General features: G+C 42.3%; 1 protein-coding gene across 1 annotated transcript in view; it reads left to right on the top strand.

The window, feature by feature from the left end:
• The window catches only part of PTPRN2 (protein tyrosine phosphatase receptor type N2), a 532,892-nt gene that overhangs the window by 451,231 nt on the left and 58,748 nt on the right, over positions 1-22,913 (top strand). The window contains exon 14 of the mRNA XM_077303428.1: positions 3,105-3,299. Within this exon, the coding sequence (XP_077159543.1) occupies positions 3,105-3,299 (195 nt within the window). The remainder of the gene's footprint in view (positions 1-3,104; positions 3,300-22,913) is intronic.

Raw genomic sequence — 22,913 nt, 5'->3', positions numbered from 1 at the left:
CTAGGGATTCCTCAGGTCTTACCGGGCGAAGCGTCTGCCTCAGCTGGGTGTCCCAGGTTGGGGCCAACCCCCCAGACCTTGGCGCGCTCCCCGCCGTGCTTGGGAACCCCATGGCCCGGCGCCTTCCCTTGGCCGCCGCTGCCGAGGGTCTCGGGGTCCCGGACGGCTGCTCCTGGCCCCCCGATTTTCGGAGGAAATCTCCCGGGGACATTAAACTCATGTTCCCGGGGTTCGTGGGGGTCGAGGCCGCCTCGTTGCTTGAAAACGCCATCTCTGGATCCGTCCCGATAGGCGCTCGGATGCGATGCCGACCTCTGGAGTTCGGTGGGAAGCTCTTACGATGTCGGGAACCCGCTTGCTAACTGAAACAAAACAGGGGAGCCCCTTTTGAAGAAAACGTCACGCCAGGCCTGGTGAACGATACAACAGGAACAAGCTTTATTTTCAGCAACGTGGAGTCCGCTGGTATGGAGTAAGAGCTTCCACCGAACTCCAGGTGGAAGCTCTCTTTTATACAAAACTCGCCTCCTTAGGCTGTATTGCCCCGCCCAGTACTTGCGGAGGGAACATGCTGATACAATCATGACTCATGCCCATATGCGAGGTTTTCCGGGGTTCCCGATGGCCCATTTTCCTGGGACAAAGGGCTGGGACAAAAAGGGCCATCTCCGGGCCCTTGTCAAAAAGGTGGAGAGGGACATTGAGGTTCTTTAGCGGCCATTGCCACCTCAACGATCGGGTGGGGCGCCCAGCTGCCGGCTTGCCTGTGATCACCATGCCCCGCCTCCGTGATCGCGGGCCCCTCTGATGTCGGGGTTCGGTCCGGTTCCCAAGCCACCAAGGACCGAACCACGACACGTGGGCTCTGGCTCATAAAAGCTTCTGCCACAGTAATTTTCTTAGTACGTAGGATGCCCCAGGACACGTTTGTTGGTTCGATGGCAGCAGCGTAGCGCAAGATGATTTAATGCTTCTGTGAATGTCAAATGAGGAACATGCAAAGCTGAAGTCACACATATTGATCTGTCGAGGTGAGTATTGTCTACTCTGGCTAGCAGGAGATCGCCAGGTTCCCAGGTAGAGGCCTCTCGTATCACCTGCTCCTTTTTATTGGAAGCGATGGAGAATTGAGTTGATATTTCTGCATGGAAGTCTGTACCTGCTGAGCCATGATCCCTCCCCAGATGGGAAAGAGACAAGATTAATTGTCATTCCAATACTCCAGGATCTGAAAGACCGTCTCTTCCCCTGCAAATCTACCCACCTATGTTGTGCAGATCTTTGCCTCTTCGTGATTTGCCTGAATACATCCAGTTATTGGGCCTTCTCAGTTGCTGTCATTCAGCTATGGAAGAAAATTCTTTTGCAGGCCCAACTAAAGCTCTTCTTGCTGATTGTTGGGGGGGGGGAGGCATGAAAACCACCTCCAATGGCTTTTGTTTGCGATTTTTGTTGAGGAACAGTGTATTAGACAGTTGCTATTTTACTTTAATATAATTTAATTGTATATGGATGAATTATTGTTAGTCACCTTAGGCTTGTGACGAGTGGTGGGTTCATAGCATGTTAAAATAAATGAATGGGCAAGCACTGATTGTATTTCTGTGATAATGTTCCTTGGTTAAAAAAAAAATCTCTTCTTTTAATCTAATTTAAATCCAGAGAATTAACTTCCTCAAAGTGTCAGTATCATTCATAATATTGAAAGTATCATGAGTTGAATGATGAGTTGTTGAAATGAAAGATTTTTTTTAAGAATCAGAGTTAGATATTTGTGGTATGCTAATTTTGGAAAGCTCAAAGGAGGTCCCATGATATCCTGGCCAGTAACTGGTTGGATCCATCCATGTCTTCTAAGTTCTAGTGATTCCTACAGCATCAGGCATTCCTTGACCAATCACTGGGCAAATAAAATCAAACATTCTCTTTAAGAATATGAAAATCATCCTATTGATTCCTGAATTCTCATTATTTTTTTATTTTTTTTTTAAATCACATTTGTTGGCAGTATTAACCCTTCATAACTTATTTTTGGTTAGCCTCAGTAGCTGTTTGCCATGTTAACATAACAGCTTACAATTTGTAATAGGTTACAAATGTGCAGACAAGCCATAAATACCTCTTTTGAGTGCCCAAGTTCGAGCTATTACCTCTTGCATTGTTGCTTGAACACTGCAGAGGTTTACTTTTTAATATTACTTTTTTGCTGTCAAGCCACAGCTGATTTATGGTGACCACATCAGGTTTTCAAACCAAGAGATGTTCAGAGGTGGTTTGGCATTGCCTGCTTCTGGGTAACCACCCTGGTATTCCATAGTGATCTCTTATCCAAAAACAAGAGTGGCTATTCTTAGTTTCCAAGGTCTGGGCAGATCAGGCTGTCCTGGTCAAGGCTCCCTAGACATATTAATACATTTTGCTAATATTTATGGTTATTTATAAATCAGCCATTGGATATTGAATACAGTTGGCTACCTTTTCAGACAATTAACTGGAAGTGAGGCCACTATATTGGTTTTTGCTTCTTCTGCTTACAACTGTTATTGTATGAGAGGTCAGTTTTCTGTTGATTGCTTATGCCACATCGTATGGCTCAACCAACCATTGAGGTGTAAGGCCATTCATTGCTTTGACTAAATGAAGAATAATGTAACTTTCCATTGGACACAGTCCTCATTGGAAAAGTTTGTGTCCTTGTTTGCTGTTTCTGCGTATTTCCACTTAGAACCTCTCCCCAAACACACACTTCTTTCTTTACAATAGTGTTTAGTTTCAGTAGTCTCATAAAGTATGGAATAAATCTTATAAGATGCAAGGAGTAATATAAAAAGTTATTTGTCTTTCAGGATTTTCGTTCCCGGTTATACTTGCATAAGGCTAAGTTAAAGTGTTGATTTGAAGGTTTTTTCCATTCCCCCCCCCCAAAAAAAAAAGGCAAGATGCAAGTATAATAAAAATAAATGTGAGCATAGACTTCGGGGGAGTAACAGAAGTGCCTTTATGTGTAGGATTAGAATCCATGTGTGTTCAGTGCATATATTAGCAGATGTATTCCTTACATGCTGGCTCTTAATCCTACGCTGTTCTCTCTTTTTGTCTCTTAGGAGTTGTGCCGTCAGCGTATGGCAGTAAAATCATCGGATCACTCTGAGCCTGTGCATACTTCCCGTATTAGTAGCATATCTTCTCAGTTCAGTGATGGGCCCATCCCAAGTCCTACTGCACGGAGCAGCACTTCATCCTGGTGTGAGGAACCGGTCCAGTCCAACATGGACATTTCCACTGGTCACATGATATTGGTAAGGCTGCGTCTGTTTTGGGGGTGGTTTACTGTTCAGATAACAAGGATGTAACTGCAGTCCTGTGACCCTTCTAGCCCATTTTCCTGTTGCATCCATTGGCCAACCAGTTGCCCTGGAGGGCATAGGGACCACGGCCTTCCCCTGGTGGGGCTTCCTAACCCTGCAATGCAACAGTTGACTGCTTCTGAATGGAGAGGCTTCCCTTTAGTCGGCATGATTGGTATCTGTTGATGAACCTAACCCCTCCCCTCTGCGGCACTGACCGCCTCAGGCTTCTGTGATCTCCAGCACACCTGCAACCCTACGACCCCCTTTGGGTCACTGAGGCCACTGCTGCGGTGGCGGCGGCAGCCTCGGTGACCCAGAGTGGGTTGCGCCATCAGGTACGTTGAGAACCACTGCACTAGATAATGAGGTTTTGAAGGAGGACTGATGAAATGATCCAGTATCTTGGGAATTAGAACCACAAAGGAAGAGTGTCTGGGGGTGGGGGAAGCACAGAGGTAAACCTATTGATTCCATTCAAAGCAGATATCCATAATTCAGAGAATTTTTATCCTGTATCTCTTGATATGTGCGAAAAAGGACATGGCTGACAAAATACCTGCTCTTAATATAAGCCTGTAATCACAACTTTTGAAAAGAGGTCAAAATAAAAAATGTTTCCGTAGTTTAGTAGTAAGAATTATTTAAATGCACAGTTGAACAGGTGGCGTTCTATCAAGTGATAGAATTTCCAGCATCCTTTCGAAAGACAGGTCTAAGTAGCTTTGTTGTTTCGATTGAACAAGCCACACTGTTTTTAATGGAGGATGTGAGCATTATCCAGAATGCATATTTCAGCATGCTGTATGTTTGATACACGTTCTAGTACGTCACACCCGTTGATTCAGGCATTAGCTCTTTTTCTTTTCCTCTCTCTTCTTCCTCTATGCCCATTCTCAGTTGCTCATGGCACGCACATGTACTTTGGCAATAGAAAACTGTTACCTAGAGCAGGGGTAGTCCATCTGTGGTCCTCCAGATGTTCATGGACTACAATTCCCATGAGCATCTGCCAGCATTTGCTGGCAGGGGCTCGTGGGAATTGTAATCCACGAACATCTGGAGGACCACAGGTTGACTACCCCTGACCTAGAGCAGAGGCAAGTGTTTGTAGGAGCACTTCTGAATTTGTCCCTGCATGGAGTCCTTAGGCAGGCTTCTCTCTAAAAATTTGAGACCAATCCAACTGCTTCCTTCTTTATTCTACAGTTAGACTCTCCCCATCAGACTCATTCTAGAGTTGTTTTCTTGACCAGTGGCAAAAGTTTTGGACAACTTTATTTAGATAGAGGTGATTTAAAAAAAAACATGTTTTATTAGAACAGAGGAGATGCTATCATCAATAGCTTGCAAGTTTTTGCAAATAAAAAATTGAATGATAGAGGACAAGATGGCTGTTCTCTGATGGCTGTGCTGCCATTAATTCAGGCATGGCAGTTGGCCATTTGAGGAAGTTTGGCCATGTTGCTATATTTGCCTTGACAACTGCCAAGCTAGAGGCAAGCCACTCTGATTCTTGCCCTTGCTAAGCAGCGATGCTGAAATGAAATAATAGTTTAGCAGCCTTGGGTGTCGACTTAGGAGTTCAATACATTGAACAACTATCATTCCCTTACTTGTTTGTAATTATGGAAGGCAACTGTTTTTCCTACTTTTTTCCCAGTGTGTTTAGAAATGTGAATTCAAGTCAAGGATCAAAGGTTTATTGAGAGTTGCTGTGAACAATTCCTTTTAAAGTAAACATTTCTGTTGAGAGTCCTAGATGCACAAACAATATAGTAAATCATTATAAAATTCAGTAATCTCATAATTAAGGGAATGTTGACTTCTGAGTTGAGCCCCCCAGAACGTTGAAGGGGGCCCTTCTCTTCCCATTTTTCAGAAGTGCTGCAGTTGGTTTTAGTTCTATATAATAGTTGTTGCATTTCTTAATAAGTAAATGTGTTTAGCATTACAACACTATTATGATTTTTTGAAAACTTTACACTGCAATTAGGAACAGATCCCAAGCAGCTTTTCACAGTGAGGGTTAATTATGTATTGTTTCTCTTCTCTGTATTTGTTGGTTAAAAGAGTGCACCGCTTCAGCTGTTGTCCCTGTACTTTTATCCCACCTTTCACCCCAGTGGGGTACCTGGAGTGGTACACAAACATACTAATACAATTTAAATAAATAACAGCTTAAAATACATTGTAAAGATACAAATAACCCCTCCTCCAAATACAGAAAACATCCTGGACTGGATTGGTACCTTTGACTTCTCCCTTTTGGTTTATGCTGCTGGACATTCTTCACAGGCTCTGAACTTCCCTTTCAGGCTTGAGCTCCATCTCATACTGGGAAACTCTAAATTCCCCTCCGTAATTTATTTATTTTATTTATTTATTAAACTTTTATACCGCTGTTCCCTTAGGCTCACGGTGGTTTACAAGACAAAAACTGCAATAAAACCCATAGTTAAAACCATTAAAACCAACCCACAATATCAACGTTATCAACATTAGGCAACAGGTGAGCACTAACTAAGCCCCCCCCCCTAAACCGCCCCACGTTAGCCGGGGGACATCAGGTGGCTAATATTATAATACTCTAATCTGGGAGTGAGGCAATCAGATCATTCAGATGAACCCAGGGAGCCCAGATCTAATGTCGGGACCGCCCACCCTGGCCGTTGAAAGATTGATAGCATCTTTCAGAGTGGTCTCTTGAAGTATACCACTAGTGCCCCAAACGTGATCACGGTTGATAGGGGAGAATTAGTAGTGACCCTTCTCCAGTTCTGAAATTCCTTTGCACTCTATTTGAAAATTGTTTTCCCTTGGTTCCAAATGCCTACCCCGACAGAGAAGTCTTAGATTGTCTTTGGAATGTGCTCAGGCACTGGCAAAAGTTTGGGAAGATAGCAGTTGTAGGATTGTGGCCTATTCACTAGGAGTTCTTCTACTTGCACCCTTTTTAGAACTGTACAAGTGGAGGGTATTATGTGGCTCGCCAGCAATCCCATCCTCCGGCTTTGTTGTTGTTTTTTAAAGGTTCAAGGGACATTGGCCTGTTTTATGTTTTATTCTATGTAGTACAAAACAATGTTTTATTTTAAAATAACATTATGTACAATTGAAAGTCCACGGATAGTGTATCTTTTGAATTTGCTGGAATGAATCAGTGGTGCTTCTCACTAGTCAAATGCCAAGTATCTTCCCCCTCCGCCCCCCTTCATTATTCTTGTATTAGGAAACAAATTTGAAAGCCATTGAATATTGCTGCCAGTAATATACACATTCAGTTCTGATCTTATTGTCACCTAGATTTGCAAGAAGAAAGAAATGCACAAAAGGAATTTGATAAAGGAAGGTATCCTTGGTGAATAAACTACATACTGTATTCTTATTAACTCTGTAATTAATTATACATAACTAAGGGAAAGCTATGGAAATTTCATTTTGAGATGTATCATATCTGACTTCATTTCAGGCTGCCGCGCAATTTAGTATTAATGAAGCAGGGATGGAAGCCCCAAATCTATAATTATTACTTACCATTTGAATGACAAGCAAAAATGGTTATCAGCATAGTTTCAAATGAAATAGGATTAATGGCTAATGTTGAAATTGTTAAATCTTTCTTATTAAAATAATTTTGATGAAAGCGTTTTGCCTGAAAGAGGCTTCTGGAACATTGTTTGCCATTAGAACAACCATCTCCTGTGTTCAGTGTGCATTTGTCTAACTTTGACAGCAGGGTGCAAATATTTTTCGAATGAATTAATATTTTACGGGGGCTGAAGCTGTTCATGTGTGCATAGTTGCAGAGCTCCTTGCTGGGTGTGTGTATATATTAGAATGTGTAGCAGGAGAGAAGCACAACGCAAAGTCAAGATTTCTGGGATAACGGTGGGAGGACTTACCCCACAGCACCCAGGATGTAAGATCGTCATTTTGTTTTGGAGAAAAATCAGTAAAGTGCTGGTCTAATACGATCCTAGATGCTGCCGGTGCTTGTGTCTTTATGTACATTCGGCCTATAAGTGCAGATAAAAACCAGTATTGCTGCTTTCTTTGTGGAAAGTTGTCTGCATAATTGGCATGCTCCCCAGCAAGCGGAACTTGTAACTTTAATTATAATAATTTGTGTAATTGCCTACATCAATATTAACTGTCATTTTGAATTCAGTGTTCTATTTGGTGTAATGTAGAGCTCTTGCCAGTTGAGATGGAGAATAAGAAACAAAACAAGTCAAGTGGTAGAAGCCCATGCAGAATTGTACAGAGTTCTTAATCTCTGATCTTCAACACTGTTCTTGGAAATTCAGTTTACATTTCCGAGAATTGTTTGCTTCAGATTGTAGCTTCCGTGGTGCAGAAGGGGTGGGAATGGAATCAGTCATCCGTACTAGAATCATAGAGTTGGAAGGGGCCATACAGGCCAGGCCATCTAGTCCAACCCCCTGCTCAACGCAGGATCAGCCCAAAGGATGTTGGCATTTCTGGTGAAGGGGAATGCTGGAATAATATAGGTAAGCAACCTATCTCTGTTGTGGGGAGCTTCTCCCATTTGAAAGGCTTCTTTTGGTAGCCTTTGTGTGGAGTCATAACATTTAAGCCCGCCACGTCACCACTAAGCATATAGATCTGGGGTTCGTGAAACCCTGGGGTTTCTTAATGGCCCTGGAAGGTTTTCCTGAATGGATGGGAGGTGAATTATTTAGATGTTTTAAAAATCCGTTAAGCATTTATCAGGTGGCATGACCATATATGATAATGTTGACCTGCCCCCCCCTACGGCCAGTGTTATATTTGGAGGGGATGGGAAGGGGCGGGGCCAGCTCTGCTTCCCAACCATATGCTGCACAATCCCACCACGTCTGGGGTTCCTGGAAGCCTGAAGAATGTTCAGGGGTTTCTCAACAGTAAAAAAGTCGAAAAAGGCTGACATGGAGTATATAGCCATTGTATCTTATGTTTGAAAGTTACCTACCAGGTGGTTACTAGGTGGTTTAAGCAAAAGATTTGCGTTTGAAAGAACTTGTCGACATTTTCAGTTAACTAATTGTAGTTAATTAAAAATGTATTTTCAGCAGCCAGCAGAACTGAAAGGAAGGGATTATTTGTACACGTAGCTCACTCAGTACATTGTTTTGTTAATGCTTCCGCAGCTGCCTCTGTAAAACACAGCCTTTTCTCTTATTTGTGGCATGCTAATGCAATGCCTTTCTAATACCTCCATTTTTTATTGCATTTAACATTGCCTTTCTTTTGCCACCGAATGGAAAGAGGCCACAGGGATCTTGCCTGGAACTCCTCGTTGCAGAGCAGGTATGCCCATACACATCCTCAGGTGGGTCAGGAGACCAGTCCACCTAGATTCCACTCTAGCTGTGCAACAGCTAGAGAACAGGTGTCCTCAGTACCTGTGCTGCCAACAGTTCCAGATGGCTCAAGCAGAACAGAACGGATACTTTTCACACAGTTCCATTGCAGTCCAGAAGGATTTGTGGTTTCCTGGGTTGGCCTGTGATTCCTGTTGACATTAGTGGGGAGATGAGACCTCTTTCATTAATCTGATGGGCCCCCCAGGGCTAAGAGGGAAAGCATTTAGCATTGTCATCTATGCGCCCTCTTCGCACCCCTGTATATAGATTGGGGGGGGTTAGTGGGTTGAAGACCTCCATGGTTTTTTAGGAGTCTGTTTCATTGTATGTGTATCCGGGTTATTTTAATGGGGTTTTTATTGAGTTTTTATATGGAGAGATTGTAACCCGCTACGAGCAGGTTCGGGAGTGGCAGGTGATAAGGATAGATAGATAGATAGATAGATAGATAGATAGATAGATAGATAGATAGATAGATAGATAGATAGATAGATAGATAGATAGATAGATAGATAGATAGATAGATAGATAGATAGATAGATAGATAGATAGATAATGCAGCGACTCATTAATGAAGCTTTGAGCCATCTCTTGCTCTTATTTCTCATTTATTTATTTATATATATTTCTATTTATTTATTTATTTATTTATATTTCTATTTATTTATTTATATATTTCTATACCGCCCATTTCTTTGCAGCTCTGGGTGGTTTACACAGAACATTATAACTTACATGAAACATTATGCAGACTATAACTCATTGCTTGAGTCAAGGTTTCGTGAAACCCTGGGGTTCCTTGATGGCCCTGGAAGGGGTTTCCTGAAGGAAGCGGTTCCTGAATCGGTGCAAGTTAATTAATTTTAATATATTTTAAAAATTTGTTACAATTATGCATTGACCCACCACCCCCTTCCCTGTAGGTGCAGGGCCCTATTCCAACTCGGACACCCAGACTCGTTCCACCCCTCAGGCTATTTCACAAATATTAAGAGGAACAATGGATAAGGATACCACCCTACCTTGCAGCTCAGGGTGTTTTACAGAAAACGTTAAATGCGTAACGGTGTACAGAATAAGTTTGGTAACTGGGATAACAGGCTCAATGTCAACAATTATAACATATATATGCTGGTTAACTGTTCTAGCAAGACGATTATGTAATCTGTTTTGTGATAATATCTTATACTTTTCACAGCATAGATGCCGACACTTGAGATAATGCTGCTTTTCCATCGTACAATCCAAGCAGCATATTTTGTGCCTTATGTACACTAAGTGTTGGCATTTGGAAGGAAGGCACAAACTCAGCCCCTAAGTGTGCTGAATGGCTTGGAGAATGGCACTAGGCTGAAGCCCAGGGGTAGTCAAACTGCGGCCCTCCAGATGTCCATGGACTACAATTCCCAGGAGCCCCCTGCCAGCGTTCGCTGGCAGGGGGCTCCTGGGAATTGTAGTCCATGGACATCTGGAGGGCCGCAGTTTGACTACCCCTGCTGAAGCCATTCTGGTGAACCAAGAGAGTAGCAATAGATTGTATGCATGCTGTTGTGCTCCCTATGTGACAGTCTAGGCATGCAATGCCATGTTCCCCATAGCTGGCTTTTTATGCACCTGATACTGCATATCCATAGGTGTAAACATTTCTGCATTCTGTTTGTTTTCGGTGGATCATAGTTATTGTCGGACCTACCTTTTAAGGGTTGTTTTCAGGGTGATGCAAAATGGCATTATTTTGTCTCCGTGTAGTCTTGGAGTAGGAGGAAGGGAAAGACAGGGAATGGTATTCAAGCGATTGACCTTTAATGTAGTACTTCTTCAGTGCTCGGTGCCCTTTGAATGAGTCAGATTTCAGTTGTGTATTTATGATTGATTCGGACTCGCCCACATTCTGTATGCATACCTTGTTAAATTCACATATGTTTGCAGGTTATCAGAATATTCATTTCAATGCATAGGGGGAACCAGGTTATTCCATCTCAGCAACCATCTTGATTGTGCTTAAATTTCAGCAAGAAGGTTCAGCGTAAAGCTTGGCTCTCTTACAAGGCTGCACTTTTGACACCTTAACTTGAAATATGTAAAGTATTAAGTTAATAGTGCTGTATGTGTGCATTTTATTAATATTTGCATCCTGCCTTGCCGTTCAGAAGCATAGAACAGCATTTATAGGGATCTAAGAGAGCCTCAGATGCAAGTCTTGCTTGGCTTAAGAGATGGCAGAGGCATAGCATCATAGAGTTGGAAGGGACCTCCTGGGTCATCTAGTCCAACCCCATGCACTAAACAGGACACTCACAACCCTATTGCTCATCCACTGTAATCTGCCACTCCCTTCACAGGATCAGCCTCTCGGTCAGATGGCTCTCCAGCCTCTGTTTAAAAATTTCCAAAGATGGAGAACCCACCATCTCCCGAGGAATCCTGTTCCACTGAGAAACCGCTCTGTCAGGAACTTCTTCCAGATGTTTAGATGGAATTTTTTAAAAATGAATTTCATCCCATTGGAACTAGTCTTGCTTGGTCAAGGCAGTCATGCTTGGCTTAAGAGATGCAACCATATCTGGCATTTTCAGACCATTTTCTAGAGTCTCTGTCAACACATCTTTGTCGCAATTTTTTTAAAGGGAGACCTTGTTTTGGGGAGCTCAGGCTGGATTGTTTGTTTACTCGAAACAGACTCGTGCGGTAGTCCTGGCAAAGAGTGACTTGCCCAAAGCCATCCAAATGAGATTCCTGGCTAAGTGATACTCTGAGCATGAATCTTCTGCCTCTCCATTAACTATTGCACATGGCTCTCTCTCTTGTCACATACTTGTATTTCGTTGTCATGATTCCCTTTTTTGGGGGTGTGACACCACTCGCTTTCAAAGCAGTTGTGTGATTTGCAATTCTGGAGAGCTGTTTGTGGTTTTGTTTCTCATGGGAAGATCAAAATCTTGCATTAGAAACCGTGCACAGTTGTGTCATGTGCCATCCTCTAGGCTAGCGTCCCTGTGGATTGCTAGGAGGGTGCCTGTGTCATCCATGACTGTTTTTCAGCTGCAGCTTTTCTAGCAGATGAATGCAAACGAACGTCAAGTCCTGATCAAGGACCTGTTCAGCTATGATGGCGTGGCTGTAAGTTTGCATGTGCTGCAAAACACACATACACACACCCCAAAACAAAAAACCTCACAACTGCCATAAGTGAAATGGAGTGAGGTTTGGATGCAGGGAGAGAACTTTTTTGCTAAACACTGTGAACACACTAGAGAGTGGCCATGGCTTTGTGGTAGAACATCTGCTGGGCATGCAGAAGGTCCCAGGTTCAATCTCCATTTTAAAAGCCCTGGTAGGATGTGATATGCAAGATGTCTGACTGTCTGTACTGGAGAGTCAAGGTGGGCCTCTACTCATTCTGCATAGGTTATAATGATCTCGATAGACCAATGATCAGATTCAGTATAAGGCAGTTTTATGTAGGGTTGGGCACTTTGGCCACAGAAGCAGCCAGCGCCATGGCTTCGAACGGCCACTTTGGTAGCCAAAGTGCCCAACCCTAGTTTCATGTGTTCACTGAATTATACTCCATATTTTGCACTTAACAGTATGGGAGCCTCTTCTTCATGGCAGTTGCAGCACCTTGGATATGGCCAGTGGCACATTCCTTCCTCACAGAATATTTCCAGGCTGAGAGAATAGGTGACATACATGAGGAAAGATTACAGTGTTCATCTGTGTCTGTGATTCCCAGATGTTATTTGTGGTGGGATGGAAACCACAAGGAAGCAAATTCCATATAAAGGGTGGACTAATGGTGGGGTGGATAATTTTTTTAAACAGATATTTTAAACACTTTAATTGTGGTATCCATTTAAAAAGAGACCTAATTCAGGAAACCTAAGTGTTGACACAAAGCCTACACTTTCAAGAGATTGTAAATGAATCACTAGCATTGTACAGAACTGAATGTAAAAGTTGCTTTTCAGAAAAGAGAGCCAGGAGGGAATATATATGACTTCTAAGGTCAAGCGTTATAAATAATGACACATAGTAATTATTACAACCTTCCTAATATAACTCATTGAGTCATCGCAAGAGGCAGGATCTTGGAGAAGCTGTTTTGTATCTTGCCTAGGTCACATACTAAACCCGATTGGAAGATTGTGTACTCCTCTATTTTATTTCCTCCTGCCACCTGAGCAAACTCTTCAGTGTGTTTGGCTCTTGCATTATGAATATTTATTATTCTGCTAAATAAGCAGCACAGACTTTCTTATTGTGAAACTCCAGGAATTACCAGACCTCTCTCTTGGAAAATTCTGGATGCTTGCAGCCTGATCCTGTGCATACTTAGGAACTGATCCTGTGCTGACTTAGGAATAAGACCTATTTTGTTCCGTGTTATTTGCTTCCATATAAGCATACAGGGGTCTTCTTTTTCAAGTAAGTTGGCTTGCTGATCCTCTTTCTGCATGGACTGAAATCTGTGTCTTGTCTGTAACCTGTAACAATTCTGCAGTGAAAAGGACTTGGGTCTCTTGACCTAAAATGTTGAGTTACATTCCTAGAAAGTCCAACTTGAAACAAATATATTGGTAAGCATGCTTGTTCAGAGAAATATTTAGATTTCAAAAGGGGAAACTTGATTTAAATCAATCTGCCCTGATCATGCTTTAGTGTTTAACTTGAAAATAAATGGAATAAGTTAATCGTTTAAAATAAAGTTGCACTCTTTCTTAACCATCTGTTGAAAGTCGGTTTTGGACCAAAGATGTTGTACTGTTGTTTTTTATTTTATTGGTTCTCTGATCCATAGTCATGGGGAAAATACCTTGTTTTGTTCAAAGATGTTTTGTGTGCCTCTTCATTGGATGAAAAGAACTCTAAAACACTGAAAAGCCTGTGAAAAAGTACTTTTATTTCCCCTTTTTTAATTATTGTCCTTTCTTTTGTACAAGATTTATTTCAGGCAAAGTAATTGCAGGGATAAAACTTCATTGCATAATTTGGATTATTCAAGGTCTAATAGATACCAGGCATGATGAATTAGGGACCCTTTTTATGCCAATCTCATTCATTTTAAACACACAGTGTAAAATGTGCTTCTGGTGGATTGCATCCATCAACAATAGCTATTAATCTGTAAAAAGATTATAATTTGCTTACCTGTTTAACGGTACTTATGTAGTGTAAGTGCTTTATGCTTCTGCATTTTTAGGTATTACATTTTGCATTTGCCCCCTTTTCTTTCACCTTTTCAGAGAAAATCTACCCATTGCCATCCCTTTGAACTGTTAATGATAAATGTAATTTTCATATGTTCAAAAGGAGATGATGTGGAGGGGGGAAACAAAGTCCTGCCTCAGCCCCTACCAGGTTGTATCAAGTTATTTCATTTGGATTTCACTGAGCACCTTTGGCAGCTGGGAACTGTAAGGAAGGAGATTAGCAAGTGTTTGTCTGACACACACTGATCCCAGCACCTGCTGATTGGATTGAAATAATCCTTTTACACATTGCAAAACTCCATTATCAGAGCATTACGAAAAGCAGAGCCAGCAATAGCCACTGCATCACGAGTATATTAATTTAGATAAATAGAACACAGGTCGCCATTTAGCGTAAATATTTCATTGTGTCGTTTTCGCTCGGAATGTACTTTGAATTTCTGTCTTCAGTATGAGAAAAGTGATTTCCCCGGTGGACGCGGCGATTATGCTTTTTAAACAAAGGCTGCACAGCAACATGGTGCCTCCTAACTATGCCTCTAACTTAATAGTCTTCGTATCTATAAATAGCTGATATTAGTCCCTGGTAGCGTGCCTGGTTCAGTACTGCCACGTTTGAAAATTCAGCTCTTTGCTGAATCAGTCTTCAGCATAGCAGCTTTGTTGCTTCTTTCTAATCTAAGAGTAATGAAGTTGGGATTTTCTTTCTTCTGTTACATAGCTTTATTTTTGTGTGCTTGAAGCAGGCTTCTTAGAAACCCAAGGGTTGAGGGGATTTCCTTCAAGACTAACCATTTCCCAAACCATAACTTCAGTAATGAGCCAGTAGTGGCGCAGAGTGGTAAGGCAGCAGACATGCGGTCTGAAAGCTCCGCCCATGAGGCTGGGAGTTCAATCCCAGCAGCCGGCTCAAGGTTGACTCAGCCTTCCATCCTTCCTAGGTTGGTACAAGGAGTACCCAGCTTGCTGGGGGGGTAAAACGGTAATGACTGGGGAATGGCAAACCACCCTGTATTGAGTCTGCCATGAAAACACTGGAGGGCGTCACCCCAAGGGTCAGGCATGACTCAGTGCTTGCACAGGGGATACCTTTACATTTAACTTTAGTAAGGCATCCATTTTGCCACCCTTACTAGACGTAGGATAATATCATAGTTGCACATATAATTCAACATCCCACCCTAAACCAATTGTTTGCCCAGTTGAAGGCGATATATTTATTTACAATTTATTTATATCATTTATTTTTCGCCTTTCTCACTGGGACTCAAGGCTGGTCTCACAGAGTGCATCTGTACAACTAACAGAATGGGGCACGTGATAAACAATAAAATAGGATTTCGGTTGTAGAACCAACCAGCATATACATGTTGACGGTATGTTGCCCCATGTTTTAGCAGCCTTGAGCGCTTGTTTTGAGATTGCGTAAAGGCTGTGGGTGGAAAAGTTAAGAATTCTTTCTCCTCTACCGTAGCCCTGTTTAAATTACATCCATCCCGCATGAACAATAAAACATGTTTAGGAGAATCATCCGGCACCTTATGTAGTTTCCTCTCTAGGGTAATATTGGTTGGTTCAAGCAAGCTTTGAGTCTGAGCCTTAAATGTAGCCAGTACAATGAACCATGAACAAAATGAAACTGAAGTTTAGCAAGGCCGCTCTTTCTCCAGCTATTAGCAGGAATTAGCATCTGGTAGCTGTGATGCTTTTTAGAGAATGCCGAAACAATGTGCTGTCATAGATAATATCTTCTGGTGTGACCTCTCTGGGAACACATTTTAATGCTTTTAATGTATTCTGTAAAAGGGTCAGGAGGTTTCGTGGGGAAGGCACAAATTGTGGAAAAAGGGGAGGGTTTTTCTGTTTTGTACAAAATGCCTGTATTATATGCTGAAAGGGAAATGACACTTTATGACAAAAAGTGCTAATTTGTTGAATTTGCCTCCGGGGGATGAGTTCATCTGTGAGATGCAGAAGATGAGTTAATGGGTTTCGGTTTTAATTCTGTTTAATAGATTTTTTTTAGCCCAGCCCTTGCTCAGAAATGCATGAAGCCCAATAAACATTGCCACCACCCCTTGTCTTAATCAGAAAACTGAAATATTGCTTTGCAGCAAGAGATGCTAGAAGCTTTAAGCCCTGAAGCTTCCGAAGAGAGCAGTGCTCAGTGCAGTGCCCTAGCAACAACTATATGCAGAAATGTGGCAGTTTCACCTTTGCTCGGCAGCAAATGCTGGCAGGGGCTCATGGGAATTGTAGTCCATGGACATCTGGAGGGCCGCAGTTTGACTAACCCTGCCCTAAGGCCTTCTATGTTACCATTGGAGACTGGATCAGATTATTGGTCCATCCAGCACAGCATCCTGCATCATACAGTAGCCAACCAGTTCCCCTAGAGGTCATAGAATCATAAAGTTAGAAGGGGCCTTACAGGTCATCTAGTCCAACCCCCTGCTCAATGCAGAATCAGTGCATCCCTATCTGTGCAGCCACTGCTTAAAAACTGTCAGTGACAGAGAACTTCTCATCTCCTTAGGCAGCTTATTCCACTGCTGGACTACTCTGACTGTGAACAGTTCTGTCCTGATATTTAGCCTGTACCGTTCAACATGTAGTTTTAAAGCCATTACTGCAGGTCCAACATCATGGCATGCTCCTTAAGCCTTCAGTTGATGTTATCTTCGGGCACTGGTATCCAGAGGTTTACTGCCTCTAAACATGGAGGTTCCCATTAGTCATTATGGCTAGTAGCCACCAATAGACCTGTTCTCTTTGAATCTGTCTAATCCCATTTAAAACCATACCGGTGGCCATCACTACATCCTCTGGCAGTGAATTACTGCTTGCTTTAAGTCACTGTTTTAGTTTTTTAAGCTGTCTTGAATTCAAGAAAGGCATCAAATTCCATATTTGGATCACTTGCTGTAATTGAATTATTTTTTTCTACATGTGGATGAGCAGGTAAGTTCAGCAACATACGTTTTCATGAGTTACTTTCAAAAGAAAGTCTGTCCACTTGTGAAATTTAGATCCAGAGTGTAATCTGACAGCCAGGGCCTCCAGTCTAAATGTCAGCAAAGCCTGATTTGAAGTGATTTGCCTCTGTGAAGGAGACTCACTGGGTGATTTGCATGAAAATATTTTCATTTTTCATGTATTAGTCATGTACTTTGTTGATGGGCATTTTAACATTGCCTTCCTGATGGTCAAATCCATAGGTTTGGGGCTGTCGGTGAACTCCCTACTTAACCACTGGAGCAAAGAGTTTTCCTTCTTCTGATGGGCCTCTATGGGCAGAGACGGCAGAATCTCTGTTCTCAACAGAAGCAGCAGGCCCAAGCTTTGTGCCTGATCTACTGTGGCAGCAGCATCCTTTGTTTACTAGGGAAGTAAGCTGGATAAGCAACATGCCGTGGATTTTAAGATCGCCTGAGCTTATTGCTATACAATCCAGAGATTAGATTCCTTTTTTTCCTCCTTTGTATGCCAGGACCCAGCAAAGCTTGTCTTCCTACTCTTGCCACTTCGTCTTCGGTCAGGAAATAAACAGAGTATGCTTTGCTCTCCCCAAAATTTTAAAACACACAAGCATATCCCTTGGGGGATAATCCTGGCATTGAGGTTGGATGCTTGGGGAGATCCCGTTCACAAAATTCTCGACCTGAGATCTTAGGTCGTGCTACGACTCAACCCTTTCTGCCTTGTGTCACTATTAATTGGGGTGACCAGGCTCTGAGAAGGAATTCATTGAACTGAGCTTGTCCCCTGTTGGCTGAATGCCCAAGCCTACCAGGTGAGTTTTCTGTTTGGCAAAAGTCCTGGAAACCAGTTGTATCTTGGGCCTTATCCAAGGCCGATATCGTGTACCAAGTCTGAAGGTGGAAACAGTTCTCAGAACCCAGACACTTGTTTTTTGACATGAGCCCAGTCCTCCCTCAACGATGCTTCCCCTTTGCAAAGCTGTTGGTGGTGCCTGAAGAGAAATACCTGTGAATGAATCATGACTTTTGCGCTCCGTTATACACATGAGCTGTGTTTGCACAGACCACACATTAAAGGCTTTCTACAGAGAGAAACTATGATGTGTATGCTGCCGTTTTATGCAGTCAGAGGGATAATCCAGTGTAATGCCTTAAAAATGTATTGATAATTTGCAATCGCATGCTTAAACAGTTAAGTTTTTAAAAATTCCCCAAAGCATTTAATATGGGGCACATTGATGCTAATATAAATGGGAAAGCAGAAATTGCAAGCTGTAACTTCAGAACTAAGATGGATGTACCAGAGCAGCCCAGAGGTCTCTGGAAAGGCAAGTCAGTAGATTTTCTGCCATGTTTTTGAGGTAGTAACAAACCTGCCAGGTGTAGTGACACATTGCTATTAATCTAGCCTACCTGAGGAGCTTGGAGTCTTAGGTAGTGGACAAGAACTGTAGCCTGCGGTTTGTCTACCCAGCTGGGACCAGGGCCCATAGTTAGCAGAAACCCCAGATTCAATGATTCCATTGAACTCCGAATGGTCATACCATAAAGCAGCGACTGACAAGGTAGCTTCTTGCCTCATGCATCCTTCACTTGTTCAGAAGTGTTAATTTGGGCTGTTTGACTGATAGTTGCAAGCTCAAGGGAGTTCTGAGGTCTGTAACCAATATGGGAAACCAATTTTGGAGACTGAAAGTAAGTGGCACTTTAGATAATAGCTTGCTTGTGGTAAAATAGTATTGTGAAATGTTTTTCAAATAAAATGCCAATTGCAAAATTCCACCCCACTCAACAGTTCTTGTAATTAGCATGCATAAAAAACAGCTCAGTGTCATGCCTCCATCATGGTTCCTAGAGAATATTATGTTCTCTCGAGCATGCTGGGCTCTTTTATAGGTTAACTGAATCATTCCCAAAGCATGCCAGGAACAGCAGCGGAGAACTGGTGTGACGTGTTCCCGGAATCCAACCAACTCACTAAGGTTGGCTGCATCCAGTATAACTTCTGTCCAGGTTCTAAAGAGGCAGGACCACGTAATGCACTCATTTCATCTTACTGCAGGGAACACAGTGGATGCCTTCTCAGGTCACTTACTTTCCCATCCCCGGGCCACCTAGAGACAATGCTTGAAGAAGGGCATGTTCTGCATTGAGAGGCAGGGCTCTTGATATCCACCCGCATGAGATGTCGTAGTGGACTGTCCAAATACAAGTTTGTTTCAGCACTGCCACCTCGATAAGGTTAATGCGTCAAATACGGATAAAACTTATACCGCTTTATTTGGGCATTTTCTGTGCCATTGTCCCATCGCAAATGGACTCAAAGCAGCTTCCTGAAATTTCCAATTAACCAAATTGAACAATATAATTTAAATAAAAGAAATAAACATATCTCAGGTGGACCATGATTTACTTTGCTAGCTAGGAGTCCTTCGCGATGCCCAGTTTTAAGTGCTTACAATCAAAGGCAAAAAACTCAACCCAGATGCTACTCAGGTGGTGCCAGTAAGATAGCAGGATCTAGTCAAGCTTTTAACATGACTCCTGTGTAAGTTCTTTCTAATAATGTTTCAGTTGCCTTGTTCTTTGTATCCTCAACTAGCGTTTCAGTCCATTGAAGTGACTGTGAGGTAGTGTGGTACCAAGGACAGCTCCCCTCGTTCACAGTACTGGACAGAGCCCTCTCTTGTCTTGTTTGCACCGAAAATAGCAATATTATTATTATTGTTTTTACTTAAGGCTCCTCAGCTATATCAAGTTAAACCAACAAAATGGTACTTACAAGCTTGGAGGTGTTTGGAGCTATAGAACAGTACTTCCAGAGCCTCTAATTTTGATTTTAATCCACTGGAGTGGATGTGATCTGCATGAGGCTTGTCGCAGCCCCCATGCGGCTTGCAAATGTGTCAGGCATGTTGATTGGATGCCTGCCACTTGCAAGCCCTTCTATCTGGAAGAGCCCTAAGGATTCACTTCTGAGGACAGGAAGCATAGAACCATAGAGTTGGAAGGGGCCATACAGGCCATCTAGTCCGACCCCCTGCTCAACGCAGGATCAGCCCTAAGCATCCTAAAGCATGGCTCCAGTGAGGTCACCATTATCAAATGTGTCTTGGCAACAGAAGTAAGGAAGTATTAATTATGATATAATAGGAGCACAGTTTCACTGTATCTCAGTTTTCACAGTCCAGAAGCAAAGGCAAAATTCTCCAGAAACTATATTTTATAACTGTTCCCAAATTAGAATTTGAGGCAAGAACTCTACAGATCAGCAGAGGCTGAGGAGCAACTCAAAAGCTGGAGCTTTAGGGAAGTTTGCTGTGTTCAGTTGCGCAGGGGAGCCTTACAACGGTGGCCGCCATTTTGTGAGCTGCTCTGAGGAATAGGCTGGTGTCTTCTGATAAACTTTTAATGAACTTGGAAAGATGGATGGTGGCATTCTAATTAGTGCATGGATTTCAGATTGATGTGTGACTGGTAAGGTTTATAATACCGGGAGTTCCTGAAAGATAAAAATTTCTGTCTACCCAAATTAGTTTTAGGAGTTGAGCGTGCTTGGGGAGCAAGAGATTGATGTCTGTAATTTAGCTACAAGAATTATTTCTTGCCTGTTTTCTTTTTTTTAGGTTTGTTTTCCATTTTCATTTTCGGACTATCTGGAATTACTAAAAAAATCTCTGCAAATTTATTGTCGCATGAATGCACCTTAAATCCTGGTCTTGGTTAACAGTTGTCATTGAAACATAATGGCTATGCAGTGAGATCTGGTTTGTGCTTGAATCCCTGCCTTCCTAAATGAAACCTGGAAGTTCCCCCACATCTACAGATGCCTCTGCATTAACCTTGTGTCTTTTCAGTGTGTTGATTTTTAAAATCTGCTTGGTGGAGCCATCTGTGGGTGTTAGGTATATGAGTGGACAGTTATTTTTCCAGATCTACTTTTGAGAAATAGCTGGCTTTAAAGAAATCCCATAACAGAATTATCTTAATGTCTATAAGGGATATTAAAACAAGCATACCCATCTATGAATAACTGGAATTGACCACATTATATGCGGGTAGATGTTTTGCTTTTAAAGCCATTGTTACACATGTAAGAACTCTGCAATGGGGGGGGATATAAAACCAGCTCTTATATATTAAAATATACATAATGAAAGGAAAATTACTGACATATACATACATAGTCCACCAAGGCAGTGCTTGCATGTACACACAAACACACGTTCACGCTTCTTTTTAAAATTCACAGCGCAAACACCTAAAATAAAACTGAAATGTTAAAAGTGCCTCATGAAAACTCCTAGTATTTAAGTTTTTACTCGTTACCATGCATGGAGAACACTTGACTTTTGAACCCTGAAAGCCATGGAGAGAAAGGACGATCTGCATAGATAACTCAAGCTATGACATTCTGTAGATTTGAATAATCTCTGACTCTCAGTAACACCAGCCACAAGCTGTTCAGTTACATGAAATACGTGGACAAATCCACAAATTTGAACATTGTGAAAATATCCAACAGGGAAAGACATACCACGTGTTGGAATTTTTTTACGTGGGTTGCTTGCTTACCTGTATCCACCTGCTGGAGCCGTTACTTGCCTATAAATCTAGTTCTCACAGAGGATTTACCATGTGAGTTGCTGCATACAGTATGGAAGATACTCTAGTTCTATAGTGGCTGCATAGAAGGGAGAATTTTACCCAGTCCATCTTCTACCATCACTGCAGGGCTGAGTTTCCTTCTGCCCTGTTATTGAAAGCTTAGTTGCTACATTAGGTATTGGAAAGCCCATTCTTGGCATTTCCATAAACCTTCTTTCATAGCAATATGGGGCTCTATACAGATGTGGGGGCTTACTGGCCCAAGGAAAGCCAGATGCCATTTAAGCTCTGAAGATGTATTATAACTTTGGGGGGATTGTTTTCATAAAGGATCCTTCAATAATTTCTGCAAATCTCTCTTAATAAGGGTCTCTTCTTTTATGTGTGCCAAATGGCTTTTATTCTAATAGGATAATCCTTTCACATCAAAATAATGCTGCACCATGATATCTTAGAAACAGCAAAGATGTACCTGTCACTGTGGTATCCAAGTACCAGGATTTTTCCCCCTTTCCTCCATGGAAATAAATCTTATAATCCAAAATATCTCAATGGCATTAAATGTCTGATTCTGTTGCATTTCCCTCAGTCCCACAAATGCCTCTGTTTTTAGCATGACTGCCCTTGGCAGATATGATTTCCATAAAGCTGCTCACAAAGGTGTACAAATGTTTTACAGAAAATTAGACTAATACGTCAGACCGCATTTTCGTAACAACGAACACGTGTTGTGATTTGCAAGAAATAAAACCATTTTTATTTCTCTACAGCAGGGGTAGTCAAACCGCGGCCCTCCAGATGTCCGTGGACTACAATTCCCATGAGCCCCTGCCAGCATTTGCTGGCAGGGGCTCATGGGAATTGTAGTCCATGGACATCTGGAGGGCCGCAGGTTGACTACCCCTACTTTGGAGGATGGAATCTCCCCTCTTCCGCAACCCGGCCCACCCCAAAATCTCCAGTTATTTCCCAACCCAGAACTGGCAATCCTACATGGGTTGTAATGCCTGCAGTCCCTTTCTCTGGTCTACTGTTTAGGGCGTAGAAGCAGGTGGCCCCCAGGATGTGGGTTTGGACATCTGAAGGGCCGCAGTTTGACTACCCCTGCTCTACAGTTAGAAGGATGAGATCACAGTTTTAGCGAAGCCATGGTGGGCGTGTCCACGTGTGAGCAATATGAAACATAAGCAGCCCCATTAGTGGTAGAGTGACAGCAGTGGTGGATGGCGTTCTGGGTCTGTTTCTTTGGAGGCAGGTTGCAATGGAATCAGAAGGACTTCTTTAAGTTCATGGCTTCAAGACTGAGATAATTGAAAGCACAAGAATTGCCCACTGGAGCAAAACCAGTGGCCTAACGGTGGAGCTTTTTAGATCATAATGACTTAATCCATCAGT

Source organism: Paroedura picta, chromosome 11, assembly GCF_049243985.1.
Source record: "Paroedura picta isolate Pp20150507F chromosome 11, Ppicta_v3.0, whole genome shotgun sequence".
Classification (NCBI taxonomy): Eukaryota; Metazoa; Chordata; class Lepidosauria; order Squamata; family Gekkonidae; genus Paroedura; species Paroedura picta.
This window is presented reverse-complemented; position numbering and strand designations above follow the sequence as displayed.